The sequence below is a fragment of the Necator americanus genome, chromosome IV (genome assembly GCF_031761385.1).
Source record: "Necator americanus strain Aroian chromosome IV, whole genome shotgun sequence".
NCBI classification, from domain to species: Eukaryota; Metazoa; Nematoda; class Chromadorea; order Rhabditida; family Ancylostomatidae; genus Necator; species Necator americanus.
In genome coordinates, this window is record NC_087374.1 from 24,586,000 (window position 1) to 24,600,231 (window position 14,232).

General features: G+C 40.5%; 2 protein-coding genes across 3 annotated transcripts; one reads left to right on the plus strand and one right to left on the minus strand.

Moving 5' to 3' along the window:
* Positions 1-104: 104 nt before the first annotated feature.
* Positions 105-969, minus strand: RB195_002561 (uncharacterized protein; the record flags this gene model as incomplete). Of its 2 annotated transcripts, XM_064199880.1 has the most annotated exons (6): positions 105-108; positions 197-272; positions 338-437; positions 576-653; positions 700-786; positions 895-969. In XM_064199880.1, 6 exons carry the CDS (start codon positions 967-969, stop codon positions 105-107), a joined length of 420 nt encoding a protein of 139 aa, XP_064055760.1. The 2 variants fall into 2 exon arrangements, with proteins under 2 accessions (XP_064055760.1, XP_064055761.1); XM_064199879.1 differs by lacking the exon at positions 105-108 and having other exon boundaries at positions 242-272; positions 334-437.
* A 7,761-nt stretch (positions 970-8,730) lies between these two features.
* RB195_002562 (uncharacterized protein) lies at positions 8,731-12,946 on the plus strand (the record flags this gene model as incomplete). Its single annotated transcript, XM_013449909.2, has 8 exons — positions 8,731-8,764; positions 8,858-8,913; positions 8,972-9,093; positions 10,081-10,234; positions 10,345-10,488; positions 10,599-10,707; positions 12,631-12,728; positions 12,791-12,946. 8 exons carry the CDS (start codon positions 8,731-8,733, stop codon positions 12,944-12,946), a joined length of 873 nt encoding a protein of 290 aa, XP_013305363.1.
* Positions 12,947-14,232: the final 1,286 nt, after the last annotated feature.

Sequence of the window (14,232 nt, forward strand, 5' to 3'; positions counted from 1 at the left end):
ACACACCTCTATTAATTCTGTTGAATAGTATACGTGCAAATCTTGGCTTTGCACTTTGAAATTCTCTCCTCCCGGGAGACGAACGAGATCCTCAGGTATGTCGTTCATCTCAACAAAACAAAATAAAATAAACAAAATAAAATAAATGAACAAAATATTGGGGTAATAAGTATCGATGACTGAGATGTGTGAGTACCTGGAAAATGACATTCTTCTAATGTGGTACCTTTCGCCAACAAATCTACCCAGCACCTTCTGCCTTTCTTCGTGCGCTGGAATAAATTATTGTAATTTGGTGCAAGAACGCAGTAAGCATACATACAGCATACAAACATACTTCCCCATTCCATGTCCAAAATTGAACCTGCTAAAGCGGCAAAGTGCTTGTTTGGAATGACTCTGGCGGCGGTCTTGTCCGTCCGGAGTCCTTCGTATGCCTGTAAATGTCATTCAGTGCACGAAGCGAAATTTGGAATGAACAGCTCACCTTGTAAGCTAGACGGTTGGCTTTGCGCCATAACGATCAGTGGTATGCAATTACGTTGTAGTCAGTGCAATTACGTTCTGCTGCTTACATCCAGAACACCTGTAGATGAGCACGTTTTCGCGGCTAATCTTCTTGTGGTACTGGAACACGTAACTCCTGGTCGACTCTGAAATGTGATAAACAAATACAGGATGTACACCTTTTTGACTCACGCATTTTTCACCACGAAACATCGGTGCTGTTGAAACAGTTGCTTGTTGCTGTATGGAACCCTGACTAGAAGCTGGATTGATCGCTACCTAAAAAGCCACTTTTTTATACAATTAATTTTACACGATTTTATTTTTCGAACTTTTATTTTCATCAAGTTTGTTCTAATTCACACCTAATTGGAAAAATATCCTTACCTGCGCAGTTGTTTGCTGCTGTTGCTGGTAATATTGCTCTCGTTGTGAGCTGAGAACGTATTCGTTGGAAGACATCTTGGAAATTCTTAACAATACTCACTCGACGTATTTAAACGATCAAACTTCTGAATGTGTCAGTTTGCTTATGGTGTCTTAAAATTGACTTGCGGCTTATACTCACCTTTACGAACTTTATTTGTTGTACCTTTTGAACTGTGAAACCCGCATGGTGAGTATCTCACATTATATAGTGAGTGCGAACTTATCACAAGGTCAACAGAGGTCACAGCTAACATCGCACTTTATCACGTCCATAACTAGTTAGTTGGTTTTGCTTCCGCTTCGTGTTATTTTGCCTTTTCCCTGTCATTTTTAGAAGTATAGCGCCTTTCCCGGTCGTTTTCCCCGAGAAATTTCCGTTTACAAATGAGTTTCTCATTGTGGAGTTCACGTTCTTATAAGTTCGCTATAGTTCTTGTAAGTTCGCTTTATGAGCTCATCGAGGTAGTAGCATCACGCGGGCCTTTGGTGGAAGGAGTGGGCGGAGCCTAAGGATGGACAGTGCGCCTGGACAGGCGTACCAGCCATCGCTGCTGCAGGCAGACACATCGGCTGCACCCAATCAGTCTGGATACCTCCTGAGCGCCCCCCGTTTTGGGCGCGTGGAACACAATATAAGGTCCGTTTCGTTCTCACTTTCGAGTCGACAATCAAGACGACAGTAGCATGTATTTTATCAGAAGTCGTCACAGTGGACTCGTTATACTAATACTAAACAAATGGAACAGTTCAGATTATGTGGGAGTTGTGATCGACTCGGTGAATAATGGGAGGAATTTTTCCCAGCCCCACATTTGCTATATCGCGGTGAGAGATGTCGCATAAGAAAACCAAAAGACAAAAGACACATCAGCGTGCAAACTTTGATATACGACATCCTCAGGCAATACTGCCGCACACGATAGATTACGAAATACTTAGTTTCCTAATCTTACGCGCATACTTCCGCTTATATGACCGGGTTGATATCAAGAGGAACAACCGGAATGTTGGCTGTACTTTACATCACTTCATCACTTCACTCCATACAGGAAACAGTTTTAATACGCAGGGAGGAATTACTTGCGAGAGAAGAGGGGAGACTTGTTTCCGCCAGGATACACCATTATTCGCGTTGAATCGCGCTGAATCTCGGCACAATAAACTGAAGATAACTATCTTATTCACTGAACAGAACAGCAGAATGGATTATGTGATTTTGAGTTGCTGGACCATTCGTATGATCATTATCTCCAGCTCACATCTGTTGTTAGCGCGTCCAAGAGTAGAGGGAATTTAGCGCATTTCACAAACTTCACCTGCGCACGAAGGGGTTCTGACATGTTCTTCAGACGTAAATGAAACATGCTAAGCCACAAATACGCTTATGCGAAATACAAAGGCACATCCTTTTTGTGTAATGCTGATCCTTAATGTGCTCATCTGTTGACCAAATCAGACATCCAATTAGACTGCAAAATCGACAGAATCAGGCGAGAAACTGCTCCCTATCTTGCAATGGAGTGGTGTATGGAGTAATTCTCAATGATACATCCAGTGAGTGCAGCGAAGAGATAAAGCTAACGTTTGCAGACGTATATGTCCAGATTAACTCCCATTGTGAAAGCTGTGGCGTCTCAGTTAGATTGCGGTTGTCGTGATGGCTATCAGTCAGAAGTGTCAAGCTTCCATGCTCACGCAATAGCAACTTTGCATGAAGGAGATCATTTTTCTCTGGAAGACCGGTATCATGATTCATGTTGTAGGTAGTCTTGATATAGTGGTGAAAGAGCTATTGAGATCGAAACTCAACGATGAAATGTAGCCGATGACGACGTTACAAATCAGAGCGATCGTAAAGAAGTTCGCTAAAGGAGTGAACGAGTGCTTCGCTTTGTTCTGCTGTCTTCCCTTGCGCAACTTCCCTCAGCTTTTTTCTTATATATATTTCTGATGTTGTACGAGAATTGTTAGAGGCGGATCGTTTGCGGACTGTTCACACCTACGATCGCCTCTGACTGGGCGATCTCTATAAGCCCCTTTGCCCCGCCCTAGTTGCGCACAATGTTGGAGAAGAAGGGCGTTGCTGTCTTCTCTTTTCTCTTTTGAGAGCCAAATACTGCGCCATTGCATATCTCATTGATCGATTCTGTGCTAGAGGTGTGGTACAACTCTACATCACATATCTCATTGCTTGATTCTGTTTCAGATCTATGGTGCTGCTCAAGTGTATGCTTCAGGGATTGTGTGTCGAATTGTCAGTGTCGAGGCTAGTAAAGCACAAGGGCACCATTTAGTGATTGTTTCGTTTTCGAAGTCACATGCAATTCAGCAGCATAATTTTTTTTGTGTTGAAGCCATTTGCAGTAGCCACAGTAAATCATCGCCAAATAACGAAAAGAGCATATATCCACGTTTTTATGTTTATTCTTGATAACACGCCTAATTTTGATTCCAATCAATCAACCGATTATTGAAGGTGTGTTCTACCAACTGAGCTCTAATAAAACCTCCAAAATCCACTGCTAAAACATTTTCTTTTCGAAAATATCAGTTGTGGCTACATATAGCAGGCTGAGTCAAAGATAATTACCCTCTAAAAATATATGATCCCTAAGTACATTGTTTAAGATAAGATGATAGTTATATATTCGAAGTGCACTTGTGATTGCGAACATTTTGTTACTTATTCCAGCTATAGCTTTGGAATGTCAAAATTGTTCATAATTTGATAGAGATACCACTTTTCAATTCGAAAACTGATCAAATTCGATGAATATGATGCACTTTTGAAATAAAATTTACAAAGGAACTAGTTTTTGTAAGAATTTTTCGTTTCTAGCTTCTGTAGCTGCGCAAGATTTTCTGTTTGGAGCGGCTAAAATCACAACTTCTTTTTTCCTTTCCAGTAATTGGTGTCATGTTTGAAGGTTTCTAACCCGCAATCAAAAGAATGTGTCAATTCTGCCAATACAACAACCCGCAGAGAATGCTCTTTTCTTTGAAGGGTTCCAAAGTACATAACTTTTCAGCTACGAGCAGTTTCGGAGTGATAAAGTTGTTAAGTTATCCATGCAGCCTTACAGAAACACTGTTTCTGGTTTCTACGATAACTAGTGGCGTAGGATTGTGCAACATTAAAAATTCCTCTCTTATCCCCCGCCCACCTCGATGGTAAGCTATCGTTATCCAAGCCTCTTCCATATAAAAGCTCGCCACATATCTCAGGCGATGGGCTCAAGCGATCACGGTCCTGCCGCATCGCTTGTTTCATCCACTCAACAATTACTGAATAAAGAAGAAAATGTAACGCTTTCAAAAGAATCTTCAGCAAAAATTTATGGTGTCCCCCCTCCCAAAAAAAAAACTGAATCAATGCTTGGACTTTACGTAAATTTCATGGTCTGAACTACTAGTTTTCTCCAAAGTCAAAACTTTCTTGTAAGCATTGTTTAGAATATTATCAATAATTTCCTTTGGTATTATGTACAATCAGTAGATCATCAATAAATATATACCTAAACGTATGGAATATAAAATTAGGTTTATAAACGTTTGAAGCATAAATGTACTCCTAATAACCAAGAACAAAGACTGGAGGAATTGGAAACTGAAATCGCAAAATTACTACTTTGTGGACCACCTACGACTTGTTTAAAAAAACCCGGCCACAACTTTAGAAAGGCTGTTGTCTACGATAAATTCGAGCAGTTATAGAGTCGTATATATTATAGCTTCTGTTGTTAGGTTTGTCTATAGATACATCAGAGTAAAATATTTTGCATTAGAAAATTGTAACAAAAGGGGTTTTCGCAACATATCTTAATAATTTCAGTAACGTTTCTAATAATAACTACATGGAGATTGTTAGTAAGCATATTGGTAAAGCCTGTTGAGAATAATTTAAGTTTATGACCTTCTATAGATGCTATATCGATGCTATGTCATAAGGTATATTTTTATTGCTAATAGACTAGTAGATATTTTTATTGTTATAGAAATTTTTGGTGTGACTCCGAAAATATGTAAAATACGGCTGTTGAAGCGATCAAAGCATCCCTACAGGGTACCGCAGTATCTTTCGCCTTATAGTCAAAGCTTAGCTGGGTTGATCTCGACCTCATCGCTGGGTAGTACTCTTTTTGCTTTGCGTAACCTCGCGATCCAATCAAGTAAACATAGTTACCGTTCATCGATAAAATCAATACCTTGGTGTACAGTGAATAGCAAAATCGTGATTAGCATGTGCGAAAACCCATGTGAGCGAAGTATCATTGCGCACACCTGAGCTAGTAGAGCGGTCGATAAAATCGATGTCTTGAATATGAATGTGAGAGGATAATAGGAGTGAATGTACACGAAAACTTACCTTGAACCATGGACTCATCAGTTAAACACAATCAGCGGTTTCGCTGCACTCAACAGTTGTTCCAGAGAATTCAAACATTTTTTTCTTGTTGACATCTGATCAGTAGCAACATTTTATGGTTCTTCGTCGGTAGTCCAGTTTATTTTTGATATGATTTAGGTGGAACGCGCTCGTGAATATATTTCGTCTTAGAAAACGTCCGAGAACAAATTCCGTAGTGACTGAATTATCTGCTTCGTAAGTGTCTTCTATTATCCTTCTGATAGTGCTGAGATGAGGACCAAGTGAGGATAGTACTCTTTCCTTTTCGGAGGTAGTGTTCTACCATGGGTTCCTTGTAAAAATTTTTCACTTGCTAGTACTTGATCTCTGAGTTCAATGTTTCAAACCCTCATGAATTGTAAGACTCTCTGCGCATAGGATGGCTAATGTTGCTGAAACGGACGAGCAACATTGTAGCAAAATACGCATGACTAGTCGTTAACTTCACAGGCAAATCTCGGACATGTTTCTGATGAGTTTATTCTTCTTTAGAAATTGAGGACGTTGCCTCCTATAGCTGCTTTAGTCAACAGTTCGACGGCACCCTGCATTTGGAACAAGACGTCATCCTACGTCCAGTCGCGCTGTTGTACTTTTCTTGTGTGCTAAAAGTGCTAATATTATATTCGCAACAGGTGTTGCAAGAAGTCCTGTTGTAGTGCAGACTACTACGGTACTTCGTTGGTAGGGAGCTGGCTTATCGCGTGAAGGTTAGATACATTTATTGTTTCTATTTCGCCACTTGTATTTTATCTTTGTTCCTCTTTATATTTTGGACTATTTGTTCATGATTAAGTCAATATTTGTTGATACTAACCTGACCTGTGGCGCGGAACTAAAGATGTGGCAGATGATGGTGATGTGAGTGAGAAGTTCTTCATAGTTGCCCGTAGCGATAGCCCTGTGGAATCTGAGAGTGATCCCGCATGACCATAGTAGTTGAAGAATTGCTACTTCAATTTCGTAAACTTCATAAAACAAAAATAATGCGATCTTTCGGGAACAACGTGCCGCTATGGGTGCAAGATTTTGAAGACTAGGACTTCAAATTTGTAGGATTGAAGAAATGTTGGACAGCAAAGATACCACTGCTAGCTTCCAGTCATTATAAAAATAATAATGGTTCATTTCTGGAAAGCTGAATGAAAGCTAAATCGTTACTGGCGCTGAAGCGTGGAAAATGAATAACTTGTCTTAGCCCTGGAGAAGGAGGTGTTCTTAGACCACACCTTGAAGATCCACTTTACGATTGAAAGCGGGACAAGCGCAGGATGAAAAAATGAATTTTGCACTTCAGATATCTTTGGTCTCTCCAATTAAAAACTTTGGTGAAAACGTTGAACCAATATCTTATCGTACATCCAGGTCATCTTCAAGTGCTTTTACGTGTCTGCGCACCACGTTCGGAGCGTTCTGCAAACCGTAAAAAGTCCTCTTAATGGCAAAGCACGAAGTCTTCGCTGCATGCCAACAGGAACAAGGAACATTTTTTGTCACCACCTAAAAGCGAACAGAGGGGATTTGAAAATCCCACACCGTATAACCAAAACGAAGATGCGTATAGTTTTTTTGATGTTCACTGTGACTGATTTCCTGCACCTAATTCCTTTGTTGCACTTTAGTTCGCTGTTTTTAATTTTTGATGAACGTATGCAAAATTGAAGGATTGGTCAAGCTTTTTTGAGGAAAACCATAAATTTTTGCTGAAGATTGAAGCGTTAGTCGTGACTACATCTAACATTTTTGACTCTTCTCTCTCACTAATAATTCAGAAGTTGCAGTCATTATTCCAAAACCGAAGGAAGGTCGAACTTTTACGCAACTGCTGCTGTTCAAACACCAGGTGGATGTTCTTCACCGTTCGTAGTGAAAACTGGAAAATTAAAAATTGAGAACGGGCTGTCCTGGAACCGTTCCCGTTTAATTCTGTCGTCTGTGACACCATGCGAAGAAGAGTGCTCCGTAACGAAGAAGTTCATGCATAATTGGATGTGGTGTACAACACGTGGAAAACATCGACATCTTGCCCCCTCTAAAGTAGTCTCGTAAACCCGTCTTCGCTCCCTTGGTCACATAATAAGAAGACAAAATTGCCCTACAAGTTGTTTTGAGGCCGCTCTCTATTTTAAACTGAAAAAGGTCACATAGACCGAAAAGGAAGTTCTAGGAGGAAGTGGAGAAAGGAGGTCTGAAGAAACAAGTTATACCGTAACATTCTCCCGCCGTTTAGGTCAAGTCAAATCATTAATATCACTGTATTGCGTTATATATTGTGACTTTATTTATCTTTTTATTACTTATTGATTCGTTAGTTATTTATTTATTAGATTGTGCTGTTTCAATTTATTTCTTAATATTTTAGTTTATTTAATAAAAACTTATTGATTACATTCATTTTCTAGCTACTACCTGAGCGAATACATTAGATATAATGAAAGATTTGGGATTTGGAGTAGCCTTTTCAAGAAGATAGTGACCTGTCTAAATTACATTCAATTATTTGTCCCTTAGTTCGCAGGTGCTTTGTATGTCCACCCTCGCAGGTGCGCACGTTACTAGTTGTCTCGTAAGGGGATTCGGTGCGACAGGGGAGCTTCGTTGTCCTTCTAGATAATCACGGGTAATTGAGCGCAATCGATCTCATACTGCTGAACTACACCCTTGACCGAATCTTTTCGTGAACAGATCCGAGAACCCTTAATTTCGTGATATGCTGCCTTAAATGGACTGCAACTGAACTGCGACTTGAATTTTGTAACTAACGGCGACACCTCGTTCATATCTTCTAACTCCTTCATCTATAAGAAATGTTATTTTAAAAGTAAAATTTGGAATTAGTACCTATCACGATTCACCTCGAAAGAGGAGCGACTGTGAAACGATGTAGAAGTGTACGTTGATAATCGCGTCTGCTCATTCTGATGGTTACTGGTATTCACAATTAGAGCAGCTAAGTATGCGTTCGTACGCCTCTTTAGACTTATTTCTTTGCATCACTCAAATTTCTAAGAAGTGAGCATATACAGAGAACAAAAATTAACAAATTAATGCATAATTGGAACCTATCAGCAGAAATTCAAGACGAATGTGGATTTTTTCGAAGCAATTTTGGAGGCTTTATTCGTGAACCGTTTTTACCTGCACATCTAGATCCAGTATTTTAATCTATGGAAAAATCAGGATCTGGAATCGACTTGTTATCGGTTGCTGGCGTCCTAAAATCTAAATGAATAGATAACGCGCTCTAGTCAGAATGTGGTCTGCGGTGCTCTTCTCTTTCTGCTTTTAACTACTTGCTTCTATTCGTGCTTGTCCTTGAATGTAAAGCTGTAATTTTGCTGGGTACAAGTTGTGTGCATTTTCCCTGGAAATTGTAGGATAAAAAGATGCAAGTGGACAGGTCTCAACGATCCGTGTTCGGTGGGTTGTTAACACTGTTCGATCCGTCCAGTTTCCAATTAATTACAAGAAAAGTGTTCCGGTGTTGTTCATATGTTTCATACTTGTTTTCAGTTGGAAATATTTCGTATGAAGTTCCTGAGGATACAATCCGACAAATTTTCTCGAAAGTGAGTGAGACTAATTTTGTCATCTAAGATACGACCCTGACGAGTGGCTTGTATTCAGGTTGGTCATGTCGTCCACATTAAAATGGTTCACGATCGTGAGACGGGGAAACCGAAGGGATATGGATTCATAGAGTTTCTCGATGTTCAAACTGCAGAATTGGCTATTAGGAATTTGAATGGGTTAGTTATGTGATTGTTCGCACCTTTTGCCTGAAAATCATGGAAGACGGTGTTTTTTGACCACTGCTTACTTAGACTTTTTTTTTGCCCGCTCATATATGAATATGAAAAGACGGATATGCGAGAAACTTCTTATTGTATATTTTCTGTCGTCAGACTTCGATTTTCAATAGTTCAGTCATCCCCATAGCCAAGAATGTGTAAAGTGTTAAACATGGAGGCAGTGTCACGCAACGAGAACACTGTCTATATCCATATATAACACTTCAACAACTTCTTTATACTCATGATTTCTGAACGGACAAACATATTTGTCTGAAGTAAATTACAGAACGTCCAGGGATTGTGTTTTTTATTTCATCTGTCCCGAAGTGTTTTTATTCTTTGCTGCACCGCTAGCTGGGCCGTGTTCAGTCTTCTTCCACTCCAACAAATCTCAGAAAATTACGACTTTCTTCGGCGTGTTCTGGAGCTTTTCAGATATCCTCTGCTTCAGATCGTCTAAAATCTCTAGGATTCGTCGAACCACCTCCATCTTCAGGTGATCCCACAACTAACAGTCGCGGAGGTTAAGCCATGGAATTTGACGAGTTAGATCAAAGGTTCCCTGCGGACCATCCACCTCTCGCCTAACTTCTAGTTCAGAATACCACATCCAGAGGCTGGGGGTGAGCAGTTGCTCCGGGGCCTTGGTTGTTGCCTTGGTGGGCAAACTGTGCAATTGCCAAATAAAAATTGAAATCTTCTATTCATTATGCAGTTTATTTTGACATAAATAAGTCTGTTCGTTCAAAACTTATGAACGTATCAAATTTAAGGACTTTATACAATTCCTGTAATACAGAATTGGTCACTCTATTTAATGATTTAGTAGCTTAATGTGTAGCTTGAGATACGTGAGAAAATAATCTTGTCATTTTATGGTAGGATAATGTTATTTATTAGTTCTTACCCTGTAAGATGCACCATCTCCAGAGTTTTGTTAAGGTACGAAGTTAATGGACGACAACTTCGCGTTGATAGTGCTGCTGGAGGAGATCGGAGTGCAGATGAAATACAGCAGTTACAAGCTGCTCTGAGTGCTGCGCAAGTCGAAGAGAGTCCGTATGGACCTGAGCCCGAAGAAGGTCGAGCACCAGAGGTTTGTTTGCTTATGTCTAGCGTTGAAATCTATAGTGGTTAGATTTAAGTGCTTTACACTCCAAATATCTTTATTCTTCTTTTGTTTCTCAGTGCGTTTCCATTGTTTAGGCGATTTCTCGCACCGTGGCATCGCTTCCACCCGAAAAGATGTTTGAGCTGATGAAACAAATGAAAGATGTCGTGCGTTCGAATCCAAGCGAGGCAAAACAAATGCTTGTTCAAAATCCTCAGCTCGCTTATGCCCTTCTCCAAGTATGTCAAGCTTCATTCTTTTACTCATGACCCAGAATACTTCTTCTTTATCGTTGTAGTCATGTTTTCTGTCATATCTTCGAAATAACCAAGTGCATCCTTATTTTAAGGCGCAGGTTGTCATGCGGATTGTAGATCCTCAGGTTGCTATAGCCATGCTTCACCGAGAACCTGCGGCATCCACTGTACCTTTTCATCAGATGACTTTCGCAGGAACACGTTGGTTTTTTCTTCTATTCATTTCACCAGTTGAGTTGGCTTAAAGGCATCACCCCACGAATCTGGGGTAGTACGAGTTTCAGGCGGGTAATGCCTATACGAGATCGTAGATTGTGGGAAAGAGGGTGATTCCGTTCCTCCTGCGATTTGTCCGAATGAGTTTTCGACGAGTCGCAGGCGAGGCGGTGCGCAGTGCTTCTGCATTGCAACAAAAGCCGCCGTAAAAAACAGTTCCGGGCTCGTCCGTTTACACTAATACAGGGAGAGATGAACCGCAATCTACGACCCCATATAGGGGATGATCATACATAGTAGGAGTAGTATAGTACTAGTACAGCGATAGTAGGAGTACTACTCCGATCCCTCCGCTTTTGTGCGCCTAGGACGAAAGGACTCTCTTCACTTTTGGACATATGTTGAATTGACTCCTTTCACTTTTGGGCGGTTGTGAGGGGTTCCTCATCACTTGGGTTCCATCCCATGAGCCAAACTCCTTTCACCTAGGGAGCGTCCAGCTCCTCCCTCTCGCACATATGATAGGCATAACCCGACTGAAACTCGTACCACCTCAGATTCGTGGGGTGATGCCTTTAATAGTCTCAACTCGGTTTCTTTGATACCTTTCTGAAGAATCACCCATGTGTAAAGGAAGTAATCAAACACAGTCAGCATAAAACGTGTTGTAACGCGACGATGTTACGCATTTTCAGTGAAGGCGTGCTCTGAGCTCCCTCAACAGTATGCAGGAAGTTCCCGACACTTCTTCCTTTTTTTATTGTATTTTTTCCACTATTTTTTCGTACAGTATGAATACAAATAAGCTTACGTGGGTCCAGCAAGGTGCTTTTCATCAAGCTTTATCGTGACTTTCCTTTTCCGTAGACTGATGTCTTTAAGGAGATACACTGGGTTCACTACAGACTACTGAATTAGCGAAAAAAAAAAAACTTTATTGGTATTACTGACTACTGCGAAGGATGGAAATTGTGTATAATTACACGGGAGATGGGACTGAAATTGAATCCCTGCAAACTAAGACCTTGGAAGGGCTCTAGGAGCAATACAAACGATAAAGCTAATGGAACACTTTATTTACTTTATTAAGACTTAGTAAGGGTATTCATACGATGTTATACGAAAAAAGTAGTGGGAAACTGCAAAAAAGAAACAAATAGGAAAGATGTTCAGGAGGTTCTCGCCGTACTTTAGAGAGGACTCAGCGCAACCAATACGCATTGCGTCGTCGTGTTACGGCACGTTTTAAGCCCACTGTAATAACTGTGGATGTTTCCATTGTTGTTTTTTTGGGTTGATAACATGGTTGTAACGATTAAAGTTCCAAAGTTACTTCATTTTTGGATATTTATTCTACGGGAAAAGCTGCATTAGCATGAAAATGAGTGTTAATAACAAATGTATGAATAAATGTTAATGTTAATAATAAGCTCCACCTCTGAATTTTCGCTTTGCTTAATGCACATGTCTCTTATACTGCAAAGGTGATTCCGGCGACTTCTTCTGCTTCAATTTCATTGAACTTCATTAGAAAGGGTCATACGAAATTATTTGCCTACAAATATCATGGATTCAAAAAGTCGTCATTTTTAATTTCATTTGAAACGTACTTTGAACAGACGCAGTACAAGCGGTACATTCCAGTCTCTAATAAGGAATTCATCTCTAAGTCGATCTAGAAGTGTATGTAAGAGCTTTTTTACACTTTCACAAAACTTCATCTGTTGGAGCTGTGGTGCTGTACTCACTGCTTGTTGATCCAAAAAGATTCCAAATAGTAATTAAAGACTACATATTGGATAAAGGGAAAAGCCGGACCGAGTTGCAGCCGAACTTTGAATACACATACAATTTTTATACCACACAAAGACACACATTTGCCATGGTCTGACGTTGTTCTTTATTCAGAGAATTTGGCCGGCTCTGCTGCTGTACCGGCATCTCAGAGCAGCTATGTAGCGCCCGCACAACAAATCTATGGTCGCGCCCCAGCTCCACAAGTTCAGGTTTGTTCAACAAAGTTGCCATTATTATTTCTAGTGATTTTTGTATTGCTTCTATGTTAAAGGCACCAGCGCAACCCGAAATCACCCCGGATGAACAACATAACGCCGAGTTACTAGTTCAAGTTATGAGGCTCACTGAAGCAGAGATTGCTATGCTGCCGCCTGGAGACCGAGAAAAAGTTATCGAGCTTCGTAATCAACTTCGACAAAGTGTATAGCCAGACTTGTTGTTCTTTGCAGTTCCTTTGTGATTACATTTAATAAGTGATTTTTGATAGTCTTGACTTCAAGTCAAAGATTGGAGCATGTCCTCTTCCGTTCTATTCCAGCCCGACTAAGCTATTTGTCCTTTTTTCTTTCTCGAGCGATGCCCGTGTAAACTGTCTTCTTAGCACCTCATTATTTTGAAGGCTTGTGCAACTACTGTTATGCTCAGTGCTTTCTGCAAACTGAATAGAGAACAACGAAAAGTAAGATAGGAAAAGCGATACGTGAGCTCGACAATCCGATAGGTCTTGAGCCTGTGGAAGTATGGTTCCTATTTAGTGATAGTCACAAAAACATTGCTTTTATTTACGCCCAATAGCATAGTTGTGTTCACCAAGAACTTTTTGTCGTGTGTTGAAGGAGCAGGGCACATTGTCATGCAAGCTTCAACAAAAAAAAAACACAGCAGTCGTATATACGTACCGGATATATTGTAGAGTCAAAAGGACATGAAACACGGTGCGGTGAGGGTCGACCCTTGCTACCACCGGTCGTTGCTGCAGTTCGCGATGGTCCCATCTCGAACCCAACCGCGCCGCTTAGGGCGCAACCGCTTATGCAACTGCTTCATGTCGTTTCGATTCTACTAAACTAAGTGAGGGCCCTAAAACCTGAGCATTAATCTTCGAGTATTTACGACATGTAGGCTAAAGCAACTAGGATGAAAAGGAACATAGAGCTGGAACTACGTATGTTTAAACTTTACCAAACTCTCCAAACAATCTCACTGAAAGTGAATAGTTAACTCATTGGGGCCCAAAACCTAAGCATTAGTTTTTGAGTATCAATGATATGCAGGATAGAGTTACAAAGAGGAAAAAAGAAGATAGAGCAGCGATATATCCCACTTGTTAAGGGATTTCGTAACCCAACAGCATTCATAAAGGATACACCAATCACACAACCTACACAAGGACCTTCTTTAGGACCACAACCTTGTGCATAAAGGTCAATATGTGGAGCAAAGTTGATATATATACACATATGTAGACTGGAATTTGACGGATGAACCACTTACTGTTTTATAAAATACAACGCCCAAATTACTGTTGTAGTGGTGATGCTAACTTGCTGTTGTTGAGAACGATATTAAGGTTGTGTTCAGCACTCCAGCACAATCATGAGGGAGCTGTACACGCCTTGATCAGCTGGGTGAGGAGCTCCGGCGAGGAAACATTGGCACCTGAAACAACTCTCTCTCTCTCGATCGAAGCCATTGAAGAGGATCTCGTTAAGG